The following is a 14,393-nucleotide window of genomic DNA, read 5'->3' on the forward strand; positions in this document are numbered from 1 at the left end:
TGCAATTACCTAATTAAAAAAAGTCAAAATGGCTTCTAAAACCAAATTTCTCACTTTGGAAAAATTTAATAACAGCTAATTGAAAACTGTGAAAAGAACTTATTTTTGAGCTTTTCGTTGAACGCTATTTTAATTTTTTTCTTTTAAATAGTTTGAGTTACCGTACAGTTTCTGATGGCAAACATTTTACTTTCGCAAACTTCAAAAGTATTTCTGTGAAAACTGGGAAAATGAGCTATTTTTGCCGATTTAATTGATCGCTTTTTTCCATTTTTACCAAATTTTCGATTTTTCGATTTATTATATGGTTTTTAAAGTCAAATTTCTATTCCCAACAAAGTTGGTTTGAATTTTGTCAAAATTATAGATGGTTCAAAATACTATATAATTTTTGAGACCAAACACTTTATTTTCGCATATTTTAACAGTATTTCTTTAAAAACTGTAAATTAAGCCTTTTAGACTTTTTATTATTTTATTGTTTACAATGTTTAAAAATATTTAATCGAAAAAATAATCTATTCTTTTGCGTTTGGCCATTTACTATTTTGGATTTTTGCAAAATTTTAGAATATTGCGATTTATTATGCAACTTTTAAAGCCAAATTACCTTTTCCGGCCAAATAAAAAACCAATTTTTTACTTGGTCGGACTGTACGAACGAGCAATTTTCAAGTTCAGAAAACATTTAAATATATTCTTCCGAAAACTTTGCAAACGAACTACCTTTGAGTTTGATATTGGCCGCTATTTTAATTTTTTTCTAAATTTTAGCTATTTAGTATATCAAGTATTTCTATTAGTATTATTAGTATTAGTATTATTTCTATTAGTATTTCGAGGTATTGCACAATCTTTAAAATAAATTATTTTAATCGTACACATTTTTTTAAAAATCTATTAACATTTTCTGTATGAATTAAAGCTAATTACAAATAAAAAATCTTAACATTCAGATATAAATTTGTTTTCCTATAAAAAAACATCAATTTTTCAACTTTTGCAAAAATAAAGTGATCAAAATAGAATCTATCGGTGTCTATTATTATTATCATTACAACTAGTAAGAAACTCGCCTGACACGTGTTCAAAAAGTCAGGAAGTCGAAATAGTAATTAAAACAAAAAATATGCATAAAACTATTTTGAAAACGGTGCAAAGTTGGAAAAGTAGAACAGGAAGTTTTTATAGAGCGTTTAAAGAGTAACGATTTTTCTCTATAAACTCTTTTCATTTGTAGATTATTTAAAGCAAAATTTTAACATTTTTCCAAATTTTCAGGAAATGACGACAGAGCTTAAAATTTTTTTACCAAATTCCGAGAATAAAATGTAAATAAAACGATTAGTTTAAAAAATACAGTGATACAAAAGAAAAGTAAAAAAAAGTTTTAACATCTGGTCCTTAAAATTTCCTAGTGGCTGAAGGAAACTCAAGGCCAAATTTTATTCCTTTGTTATAATTCGATCAAAAGTTTCAATACCTTCAGAGTACCGCTTAGACTAAAAGGTTTAGTCACCAACCATATTGATTTCTCGATTTGTACGTCACTATCTGATCGTTCCTACAAGACAAGGGAACGAAATTTTTTTCCGACAACCCTACTTCATCCTCCTCTCACACAAGGTACAAAAAATCACCTCCACAAAAAATTAAGCATGCGCGCAGTCGCAAATCTCAGAAATCATTCATCTACTTCAAAGGGGAATTTTTTCCGAATATTCTACATTGTCTCGAATTCTTTGATTTCAGCGATGCGGAAAAATCGAACCTCTTTGTCATGACTGAGAACTTTTTACCATCGGAAATGACAATCTAAAAGGAGTTTCCGGTAGTCGAGGAAGGAAGAAAGAAGACAGACGAAAGAAGTGACGGAGTGAAAAATAAAAGTGTAAAGCTAAAGATTTACTGGAGGATAGTCCACGTGTTGGTTCCTTGGGGAGCGTGAAGGGTAGAGGCTCTTAAGGGCGAGTGGGGGGATGCAGCACGAAGGGGTGGCGGCATGGAGGAGCCCTCGCTGGAGGCTCTCCTGCAGGCGGGCTTCATCTTCGTGGTCGGCGTTGCCATCATCCTCTCAAATCTTCTCATCATCGCAACCTACCTCAACTTCCGCGGTAAGACATAATATTAAAAAATCAGGAATCAGTTCCACGTGATTTATATTCTCCCCTCCTTCCCCTATTCCCCTTTATTCCTCCTTACCTTCTCATCCCCATAATTACCGTTCCCTTCCATTTTTTTCCTCTCCTTACCTCCATCCATACTTCCGTTCTCTTATGTCTCGCACGCAGCCTACTACTTCTCCACTGATTCTCCTCCATACCCTACTCCCTCTAACAATTCTCCTACCCGCTCTGATTCATCTCTCATAATTCTCCTTCCCACCCTACTTCATCTCTGATAATTCTCCTGCTCACTCTACTTCATCTCTCGTAATTATCCTACACATCCTACTTCTCTCATGATACCTCTCACTTCCCCTCCGAGGAGAAAATAAGTTGGACGGATTTTGATCATTGCAACTTACCTCAATACCCTTGGTAAGGTATTATTTGTAATTCAGGAATCACTCCCAGAGACCCTGATTGCCTTCGATACTCCTCCTACCTACCACTACTTATTCTCTTATCACCATCATTCCTCTGCTCTTACCCCCTCATTACTTACGATTTCATAAGTCACCTTCCACCCTATTTCACCTTCAGTACTCTCACTGCTCTCACTCATCCTCTCCCATATTTCCTTCTTTTCGCCCATCGGTTCTCCTCCCGGGAAAAAGTATGACGGATGGATTCTCGTAATCGCATCCTACCTCTTCTGCGGTAAGATGTCCTCTTTCCGCACTTTCAATTCTCCTCCCTAGACCACTTCCCCCATACTTCCAATTACCCCTCCAGTGCTTCCCCCTTCCCATCCATCTCTTCCTTTCCGAGAAAAAAGCTCGACAGACGGATTTTCATTTATAAATCTGGAATCACTCCAGCATGCGTTAATTCCTTTATATGCTTCCCCTCTCATCATTATAATTACCCTTCCCTCGCCTCTTTCCAACTAACAATCTCATCATTCTCCTTCCCACTCTATTAGCCTTATCCTAATTCTTTTCTTAAGCCTACTTTCTCTCACATAATTATTTTACGCATCCTAATTCCCCTCCACTGCTTCCACTTATCCTCTCCTTTTCCATTTTTATTGGTTAAAAATTCATCTTTCTTAGTGGAAATTTAGCCTACTTTTTAAAAAATTCATTTTATTGTATAACGATTTAATTTTTTGGTTGAGATTTTTTTTGCTTTTCTACTTACAAAATAATTTTTTTTACTAAAAATTTAACTATTCCATTGTTTCGTTGGCAATTGATCGTTTTTAGTAAAAAACTCAACATTTAAATTTTTCATTGATTATTCATATTTTTTTAATCAAAATTTAACTATTTGGATGGAAGTTGAAATGCTTTGTTTAAAATTAATTTTTGTTTTTTTTTTGAAAATTAATCTATTTTCTTAAAAATTCGTTTTTTCCTGTTTCATAATTAATTTTTTTACTTAAAAATTTAATTGTTCTATTTTTGGCTAGAAATTGATCGGTTTTAGTAGAAAATTCAACAATTTTATTAAAAAGTTATCTTTTTTGTCCAAAATTTAACTGTTTTGGATATAAAATTCTTCTTTTTGTATTGAAAATTCATCTTTTTTTGTAGAAGAGTCATCGTTCTTGGTTGGAACTTGAAAATTTCTTAAGAATAAATTTTCTTGGTTGAAGATTTAATTTTTTTGGTTAAAATTTCGTTTGGATTTTTCTTGTTAAAAAATAATGTTTCAAACTAAAAATTTAACTATTCCATTGTTTGGTTGACAATTTATTGTTTTTAGTTGAAGAATCAACTATTACATTTTTTATTGATGATTCATTTTTTAAATTAAAATTCAACTATTTACTTGGAAGTTGAAATGCTTTGTTATAAATTAATTTTGTTTGTTTCAAGATTCATCTCTTTAGTTACAAATTCGTTTTTTTCTGTTTGAAAATTAATTTTGTAACTAAAAATTTAACTGTTCTATTTTTGGCTAAAAGCTAATGATTTTCAGATACAAATTCGACTATTTTATTAAAAAATTATATTTTTAAAAAATGTAACTGTTTTAGATAGAAAATTCGTAATTTTAGATTAAAAATTGATCTTTTTTGCCAAATGAGTCTTCATTCTTGGTTAAAACTGGACTAATTTCTTAAAAATTAATTTTATTGGCTGAAGATTTAATTTTTCGGTTGAAATTTCGTTTGGCTTTTTTTATTAAAAAATGACTTTTATACTAAAAATTTAACTATTACATTGTTTGGCTGACAATTTATTGTTTTTAGTTGAAGACTCTACTATTAAACTTTTCATTAATGATTCATTTTTTAAATTAAAATTTAACTATTTAATTGGAAATTGAAATGCTGTGTTAAAAATTTATTTTTGTTTGTTTGAAGATTCATCTATTTGGTTGAAAATTCGTTTTTTTCCTGTTTAAAAATTAATTTTGTAACTAAAAATTTAACTGTTCTATTTTTGGCTAAAATTCATCGTTTTTAGATAAAAATTTGACTATTTTATGAAAGATTATCTTTTTTCAAAAAATTTAACTGTTTTAGATAGAAAATTCGTCCTTTTAGATGTAAAAATTATAATTTTTGGGTGAATATGAACTTTTTTGTTTACAAATAAAAATTGTAATAAAAATTAAACTATTTTCTGGAAAATTGTTTGTTTTTTTTGTCTAGAAATGCAACTATTTGGCTAAAAATTCAACTTCCTTATTGCAAACTTATTTCGTTTGGCTCAAATTTCTACTATTTTAGTAAAAATTCTTCTTTCTAGGTTGAAAATGAGCTTTTTTGTTGAAAATTGATTTTAAAGGGTTTAAATTCAATGTTTTTTTTTTAATTCGACAATCCTTTTTTTGTTGAAGATTCATCTCTTTGGTTGAAAATTCAACTATTTTACATGAAAATAGTTTATTTTTTTCTTTAGATTTAATTTTCACCTTAAAAAAAAAGACTATGTGGTTTATAATCCAATAATTTAATTGAAAATTCGTCTTTTTTGCTGAATTCAACTGTTTTTTATTTGCAGTATATTTATTTTTTGTTGGAATATCAATTATTATATTTAATGTTAAGAAATCATCTGTTTTAGTTTAAAATGTAACTGCTATTGAAAGTTAAACTGCTTTCTTAAAGATCCATTTTTTTAGTTGAAGATTAATCTTTTTAGTTGAAAATTTAATTATTTTCTTAAAAATTCTTCTATTCTCCTATAAAGTTTAACTATTTGCTTGATAATTAATTTATTCAGGTTGCAAATTTAAATGTTTGGTTGGAAATTCGTTTTTATTGGAAATTAACTTTTTTATGAAAATTAATCGTTTCGAGTTTTAAATTCAAACATTTTTTTAAACAATTGAATTTATAGATTGACAATTCAACTTCGTTACTGGAAATTCATCTCTTTTTGTATTGATTTTTTTTAAGAATCATTTTGTGAAAAATGCAATATATTTCAAGTTGAAATCTGGCAAACATGTGTTTAAAAAAAACTGAAAATAGTAATAATAGACGGTACGAAGGAAGAAGGTTTCGATGAGGATGTAAGTACGAGAGTAAAGAGGAAGAGATAGGAGGGTGCGATAACATAAAAAATAGTAAAGCGAAAGGGAAGGAGGTGATAAGAAAAATAATAGTACAGGGACTAGGTAGTGAGCTGGTGGAGAGTGTTAATAGGAAATGGGAGGGGATCAGGCGTATAGATGGGCAAAAGGAAGAGGATAGGGTTAAGGTTTCAAAGGAAGGCGTAAACAGGAAGGAAGTTAAAAATATAGAAGTGAGAGGTAGTTTAAGTAAGAGTTAGTGGAAGTAAGAGGAGAGAAGAGGGATAAAGAAAAAGGGAAGAGTACGTGGTTAGAAAGGAGAATGGGAAAGGGTGTGTAGGATCTAGAAGGATAAAAGAAAAGAGGGGATATGAAAGGGGGTTAAGAAAGAGATGTAATGTGCAATAGAACTGATTTTCATCATGATTTAATAACAAAAATGGGAAAAGAAAGCTTTATAAAACTTTATTCTCCTCTCTTCTATCTTTTTATCAGAAAGTTTTCTGCTTCCATTACTCTGAACTTTTATCTAAAGGGACGATTAAAGGCTTAAAAGGATTCACTAGTTGGAAAAGTTTGATTACGCGCTTTTGTGAAAGGGTTGGATAATTGGATATCGAAAAGTCCAAGTTCAGTGAGTTGATCTTGAAACTTCTTGAAGAATGTATTTCAATGTATAGTGGGATAAAGGATGGAATCGAATTCTACATCTATTTTATCAGTAATTCTGATTAAGAAAAATGAAAAATTATTTCCCTAGGTCCCTCCGAGGTGATAAATTACTACCTGCTTTCATTGGCAACAGCGGATCTGCTTTGTGGTCTGCTAGTTGTGCCCCTATCTGTGTATCCTGCATTGGTTCGATCATGGGTTTACGGAGACATCGTCTGCCGATTGGTCGGCTATCTGGAGGTCACTATTTGGTCGGTGTCCGTTTACACCTTCATGTGGATCTCTGTCGATCGATATCTGGCTATCCGGTGAGATTAATATTATTACATATTTATTTAAACATATTTAGTCAACTTTAAATTAAGAGGGGGGAGGTAATTTAAAATTTCGGGAATCGAACCCAGGTATGGTGATTAGAAAGAATTACTTTTTTGCTTTAAAATAACGTACAGCCCACAAATATTGACAGATTTAGATAACAACAAAATTTGAGTTGTCGAGCCTGATTTTTAAATTAGGCTTTCAATTTTTTTATAAATAAACCAATATGGTGAAAAAAGTGGCCATCTTTTATTTGACGTTCCCTGTGCTCGTCAATAACAGGAAAATTGTTAAAATCGCCTAAGTTTCAGCGAGTGACATTATTTAAAGATGTTCCAATATTAGATAATAAGAAAAACATTTATAAACAAATTATTTGTTGAAAAAAATGTTTTCTACGATTTTCCATACTTTTAGGTTCATAATTTTTTGACTAATATTATTTTAAACAAATTTAATAAACAAATGTATTATTGAGGCATCTGCAGCCTCATTAAAAGAATGGCAGCAATGAGAAACTTTTTCATCGACCAATACCCAAATAATTTATATGTTTATTAAATTTGTTTCAAACACCATAGAATTTATCAACTAAGTATCAGTGTTAGTGAAATTATCACTAAGTTCTCAAATATTAAAACTAAAATACAAAAAAAAAACAATTTTCCCTTCTACAGCTGCCTAAATAATGAATTTGTTTATTAGGTTTTTCTTTAAAAAATAAATAAAATTCATCAACTAATTATAAAGTTTGCTGAAATTATCATAAAGTTCCGAATAAAAAAGATTGAAATCGAAAAAAATCTAATTTTTCGGTCACCGATGCCTGAATATTGCATTTATTTTAAAAAATCAGAAAATATATCAAATAATCATAAATGTTCTTGTATCTATAATGAAGATACAATTTCTAAAGTCTGCCATAACAAATTTCTATCTACAAATGCTCTAATAATGCATTTGTTTAAAGAAAATTGTGAAATTAATCAACCAATTGAATACAATTGAATACAATTCAGTAAAACAAATCTGTCTTTCTGTTTCGAAATAAATTCTATAACAAAAAAAAAAATTTTTAACTCCTGGAGATTTCTATCAAGCGCGGATAAGAAATGCAACTTCGACATTCCAGTCGATTAAGTATGATTAATATTAATTTCTTAAATTAAAATTATTTCTTGAAAAAAAGATCCTACTCTATCTTCACTCCATTGGGAAGATGGAGTGAAGATGGAGTAGGATCTTTTTTTCAAGAAATAATTTTAATTTAAAAAATATTATTTTCCATCTAGTCTTATTAAGCCGTTAAGCATTTTCTGTTATTGAAGATTCTTAAGTTGATCGATATTGTATAGATTTTCTGCCTTCATGATTTGGAGGGTTAATCTACTGTCGGTAAGCTACAATCTCTGATTATATAGCAGATAAAGTAAAAAAATTTTAAATATTAATTTCATTATTAATATTATTAAATAATTCATTATCATAAAATTCCTAATTTACAAAATTGGCAAAGAAAAGAGTAAATTTTTCTGTCAAAAAATGCCTGATTAATGCATTTTTATCATTTTGTTGAAAAAAATCATGAAGTTTATCAACTAATTATGAATGTTGCTGAAATTGTCATGAATTCCCCAACCGAAGGGGCTAGCATTGAAAAAAAGAGAATTTTTTGCCGACAAATGCTCGAATAATGCATTTCTTTATTAAATTTATTTTTAAGAAAAGTCAAATTATTAACCGAATTATGAATTTTGCTTAAAATTAGCATAAAGATCCTAACTTTAAAAATTGACAAAAAAAAACGAATTTTTCTATCGGAAAGTGCCTGATTAATGCATTTATTTTATTAGCATTGTTCATAATATTAACAATAATAATCTCAAGAAGAAATGTCTTTATCATTATATTATTTTTCATTAAATATTTTGCAATATAATCTAAAATAACGTAAACTTATGAAAAATCGTAGAAAACATTATTTTGATAAATAATTCATTTATAAATTTGGTTTGCTTATTATCTAATATTTGAACATCTCTAACTAATTTTACTCTATAAAACTTAGGCTTACGAACAATTTTCCTGTTATTAACGAGCACCGGAAACATCAAATAAAAAATATGGCCATTTTTTCCGTCATATTTGTTTATTCATAAAAAATTGAATGCCTTATTTAAAATCAGGCTCGTCCACTCTTTGAGAAATCTTATCAGTTTTTCTTTTCAAATTTTTGTTTACCAAATCAGTCAATATTTGTGGGCTGTACGTTATTTTGAGCCAAAAAAGTCGTTTCCTTGCCACTGTGAGGTGGTGCGATGAATAAGATTATGGAAATTATGATTAAGGTATAAAGGAGTAATAAGGAGGCTTGAGCGAGGGATGTGGATGGGTGGGTCGATGGGGGTGGAAATGGATAAAGGAATGAAAATAATGACTGGTGTAAAAGGGAAGGGGCTTGGTGATGATTAAGGGTGAGAAGAATGGAATTGTTATGGGGAAAGGAAAAATGAAGATGGAGAGAAGGGAGAGGGGAAAATTGAGAACGGAAAATGGTGAAGGGTAAAGTGAAAAAGGATGAGGAAGCAGGAAAAAGTGAGAAGGCAGAAGAGAGATGGGAAATCCGTACAGCGAGAAGGGAATAGAGATAAAGGGTAAGAGAGGGTGGTGAAGGGAGAAAGGAGAAGTAAGAAGAAGAGAAGGGAGAAGGAAAAATTGAGAACAGAGAATGGAGAAGGGTAAAGTAAAAATGGATAAGAGAGAAGGGATAAGGATCCCTTCCCTCTTATCTAATATATAAGATAAGTATAAGGGTAAAGTGAAAAGGGATGTAAGATAAAATATAAGGGAGGAAAGTGGTAAGGAGAGGTAAGAAAGGAGAGGGGTGAGGGGTGGAGGAGAAGTGAGGGGGAGAGTAGAGAAGGGAAAAAGAGAGGGGTGATAAGTGAGGGGAAAGAGGAGAAGGGAGCGTGGAGAAGGGTGGGGGAGGGTGAGAGGAAGGTGAGAGGAAACAATAGAAGAGGGAGATGGTGAAAGGGTGATGAGGGAAAAGGTGCGAGGGAAGGGCATTTTACTATCATTGGAATCAGTAGAAGGGACTTATTAAATTAATATTTTTTTAGGAAACCACTGAGATACGAGACAGTGCAAACAAAGACACGATGTCAGTGTTGGATGGCCTTCACGTGGATCAGTGTAGCAATGATGTGCTGCCCGCCATTGCTCGGCTTCAACAAGCCGATTTTCGATGGCGAAGCCTTCATCTGCATGCTCGACTGGGGCAATATGGCCGCCTACACAATCACCCTATCTATCCTCATACTAGGCCCCTCGGTCATCACCATCGTCTACACCTACTTCTACATTTTTTCAATGATGAGACGACTGAGATCAGGTGTGCCGATCCACGACAAAGAATACGCCACAGCTCTCTCCGAAAATCTAAGCAATCCAAGTCACATCATGTCCTTTGTCTTGGTGATGACCTTCTGGATCGCCTGGGCTCCCTATGCAGGACTCAGGATCTACGCCGTTGTTAATGGACCCCCACAAGTAAATATTAAAAATTTGCCATTCCTTGACCTCGTTTAAAATATTTTTTTAAATAAACTACGTTTCTTAAGTGAATCCCAATTGTAAGAGTCTTTGTTCTCCTGGTTAGATCAGGTGGTATCGCCCTGATTTTGTAACCGAAGTGCCTGGGCTCGATTCCTTCAGCCACCATTTTTGAAGCTTCCAAAGAACACTGATAACAGAAATTGAACCCAAACTCTCTCATTACAAATAAGGAGCGCTATCGCCTGATCTAATGATATGTTAAATGCGTGATTATTTTTAAAGCTAATTTTCTTGAGAATAGCAAAGTTACGAAGGATGTGGGTTCCTGTTGTTAGTTTTAAATTGAATGCATTAAATCAAATTAATTTTTTTAATTTTCCAGGTGCCATTCCTGCATTTTGCAGTGGTGTGGTTCGGAGTGACAAACAGCTTTTGGAAAGCAGTCGTCCTTGGGGCTCTGAGTCCCCAGTTTCGTCTCGCGGCACGTGTCCTTTGTTTGACCTTGTGCTGTAGACACAGAAGACTTCCACCAGAACTTCTCGGTCTTGATGACGACGATTAAGAAATTTTGAAATACGCGATGCGCGCTAACTGCGCCGCATTCTTAGAGCATCGTCCTTTTTTTCTATCGGTCAAACAATCGCTTGCACTCCCTCGAGGTCGGCAGTCTTTTTTAATCATTTAATTTGACTTTACCAAATTTTTAAAAGGGAAAAGCCTTTTACATAATTTATATTTCGCCATCGCTGTTTTTATATTAAATCTATTTGTTCAAATGTGGTATGAAATAAAAAAGAAGTTCGTATACAGTAGACTCTCACAAAGTGTCCGGTGGTCGAGACTAAGATCCTCACTAAGTGCCCGATTATCTAAGCCACGCCCCTAGGTCTTGGTGGGAAATAACTCTGAGACGCATTGGAGGATTACTTGAATACCGCCCGCGCACGTGCATCTAATGCGCGTTCAGGGAGCTTACCAAATTAGAGGTAGTGGAAGGGAGAGGCGCTTAGTGAGAAAAGGCGCTTCGTGAAAAAAGTACTTTATGAGAGTCAATTCAATATAGACAGTTATTGATGGAATTGATAAATTAGATCTTTGCTAGCTAATCCGCTTTAAATCTTCTTTTATTCCTGCACAGTACTTAATCTTTTTTATTTAACATTTTAACAACAGTAATAATAATAAAGGATAAAAACCCGAGGATAAAGCAAAACTATCTCGTCCTTGAAACATCAAGGCAACAAAACTCAAGATAATCAACTCTAGACGCAGGACAATTTCCAACTTGTCCACTTTTATGTCTCAAAAGTGTCTAAAATAATCTCGCTTCGCTCAATCTAGATTCTGTTAATTAGAGGTAATTTTTCTTAAAGAAAAATATAACAAAACTAAAAAAACTGCGTTCGACAGCGATGAAAAAAAAATACAAAATAACCGTTGCCTATAATATCTACGTAAGATCAAGCTCAATAAATGTCGTAGCTAATTGCGCAGAGTTACTTAGGTCTGAAATCAATTTAAAAAGGGCGCAAAAGAGGGAGAGCAAGAATTTTAAAATCCTGAGAGAATGTGTGAGATGTAGAATTATTAGAGAGAATAAAAGAGAGAGTGAGAGAGACATAGAGATAAAATGAGATCTATAATAACAAAACGAATCTAGTCAATTAATGGAGATGTCTCTGCGAATGCGACGCGCCGAAGATGCGAATTATCGCGGGAGTGCGCATGCGTCGTAGATCACTCGAAAAGTAGGAGCTACTCGCGGGAAATTCAAATATTGATTTTCTTTCGAACTCGTTTTTGTCTATTCCTGAGGATGCGATTGGCTCTCTACAAAGGAAAAACGAAATCTCCAAGAAAATTGAATACTATTCAAACAAATCTGTATTTCTGTTTTGAAATAAATTCTATAACAAAAAAGAGAATTTAAAAAACCGCTGGAGATTTCTATCTAGCGCGGATAAGAAATGCAACTTCGACATTCCAGTCGATTAAATATGATTAATATTAATTGCATTATTAATATTATTAAATAATTCAATTTCAGTACATTACAGTGCAATGTGAATGAATCGAAGCCGCAAAAAAACCGCGATATAGAAAAACGCACTATTCAATCTCTACGTGTCATAAAATAATTAATATTGGCAGTTTTACGCGTAGCGCAATCAGCAGCTGTCGAAAGACCCAGCTACACTCTAACATCTTCAATTCAACTAATTAGAGTAATATTTAAGTGTCCCAAAAAATCAAATGGGCAATTTCACGGATGTGGCACCCTCCGATGATCCAATTTATTTTTTAATAAACAATTCAATATAAATTATCTTTTTCAATATCAATTTATTATCCAATCTCTCAATATTTAGAATTCAATAGAACGAGCTTATAATGTCAAGCAGAGCTTGAAAAAAATTCATATCCCGAGAAAAGGAAAATTTTAGAGGATATAATTTTGGTAGCCAAGGTGTCGTCCATAAATTACGTAAATTCTCGCGAGTAGGGGCAGGTCAACAATGATAAGATTTTTTTAAGTCTGCGAAACGCCGATAAACTCTTTTCAGTAGATAGCACATTAAATGTAAAGAAAATTATTAATGTAAATTCTTATTCTTGAGTCTGTAAATAAATACATTTTTGCTTGAGAATTCATCTTTTTTAGTTCAAAATTCAATTCTTGTGTTGAAAACTAAACAAATTTTAATAAAAAGTCTTCATTTTTTGTTGAAAATTCAACTGTTTCCTCAAAAATTCAAAAATTCTGTTAAAAATTCATCTTTTTTTATTAAAAGTATCATTTATTAATCTCCTTTAGTAGTAATTTAATTGTTTCTTAGTTAATTTAAAATCATTTTGATTATAATATTAGCCATAAAACTTTTTGTTAAAAATTAATGTTTTGTTAAAAATACTACTATTTTGTTGAAACTTTTTTCCAGAAAATTTACATTCTTTTCTGGAATATTTAACTGTTTTGAAGAAAAATTCTTTTTTTTCGAAAATTTAAGTAATTGGTATCAAATTAAGCTATTCAATTGCAGGTTAAACTAATTTGTTTGGATTTTTTTCTACATTTATCATTTCAGTTAGAAATGCATTTCTTTTGTGAAAATTGAATTATTTGGTCGGAATTTCTTTTTTTTTAATGAAGGTTAATTTTTTTAAATAAAAATTTAACGATTCAACTTTCTTGGTAGAAAATTCATCATCTTTGTTGAAAATTCAACTATTTGGATAATTATTGCTGTATTTTGTTGAAAATCTGTCTTTTTGAATTATATTGAAATATTTTCAATTAAAAGTCTTTTTTGTTAAAATAATATATTTTTTTATAAATTCATCTTTTTGGTTAAAAACTCATTTTTTTAATGAAATTTTAAATATTCTAGCTTCGGTAGAAAAATGATTTTTCTAGTTGAAAATTCTATTTGGTCTAAAATTCATGCATTTTGTTAAAATTTGTCTTATTTCGTACAAAATTAATATTTTTAAATTAAAATTGATTCATTTTGTTATAATTTTATCTGTATTCGATAAAATTATACGGTTAAAATTGATTAATTTTGTTATAAGTTTATCTGTATTCGGTAAATTAATACTGTTTGCTTGAAAATTAATTTCTATTAGTCGATGATTCATTTATTGTACTCAAAATTGGTCTATTTTTTATAAATTCAACTTTTTTTGATTTAAAATAAAAATATTTTTGGTTAAAGTTGAATTAAATTGTCGAAAATTTATTTTTTATTATTGAAGATTCATACTTTTAGCTCAAAATTCATATCTTTCATTGAATATTTAACAATTTTGTTAATTTTTATATTTGTTTATTAAACAATAATTTTTCCATTGAAAATTTAGCTGTTTCTTGTCTGATAATTCATCGATTTTTGTTTGTTTATTAAAAATACAAATTTTGTTTTGAAAATTCATCCATTTTTGATTGTTTGCTAAAAATGCAACTTTTGTTTTGAAAATTAATCTGCTTTTGTCAAGGATTCAACTTTTGCATTGAAATTTTTTTTTAATTCAACTGTTTTTATTTAAAATTAAAATATTTTCTAGTTTCAATATCAACTATTACATCTTTTGTTTAAGATTCGTCATTTTAGTTAAAAATTCCTCTTTTTGGTTGATAATTGAACTTCTTTGTTGAAAAACGTTTTTTTTCTGTTTGAAAATTAATTTTTTTAATGAAAGTTAAACCAT

General features: G+C 30.8%; 1 protein-coding gene across 1 annotated transcript in view; it reads left to right on the top strand.

The window, feature by feature from the left end:
• LOC117182123 (G-protein coupled receptor 52) overlaps positions 1-12,779 on the top strand; it is a 32,058-nt gene extending 19,279 nt beyond the window's left edge. The window contains exons 2-5 of the mRNA XM_033375163.1: positions 1,753-2,114; positions 6,394-6,613; positions 9,749-10,178; positions 10,567-12,779. Coding sequence (XP_033231054.1) covers positions 2,003-2,114; positions 6,394-6,613; positions 9,749-10,178; positions 10,567-10,746 — 942 coding nt within the window. The 5' untranslated portion in view covers positions 1,753-2,002 and the 3' untranslated portion in view covers positions 10,747-12,779. The remainder of the gene's footprint in view (positions 1-1,752; positions 2,115-6,393; positions 6,614-9,748; positions 10,179-10,566) is intronic.
• The last annotated feature ends 1,614 nt before the right edge of the window (positions 12,780-14,393 follow it).

Source organism: Belonocnema kinseyi, chromosome 10, assembly GCF_010883055.1.
Source record: "Belonocnema kinseyi isolate 2016_QV_RU_SX_M_011 chromosome 10, B_treatae_v1, whole genome shotgun sequence".
Lineage (NCBI taxonomy): Eukaryota > Metazoa > Arthropoda > Insecta > Hymenoptera > Cynipidae > Belonocnema > Belonocnema kinseyi.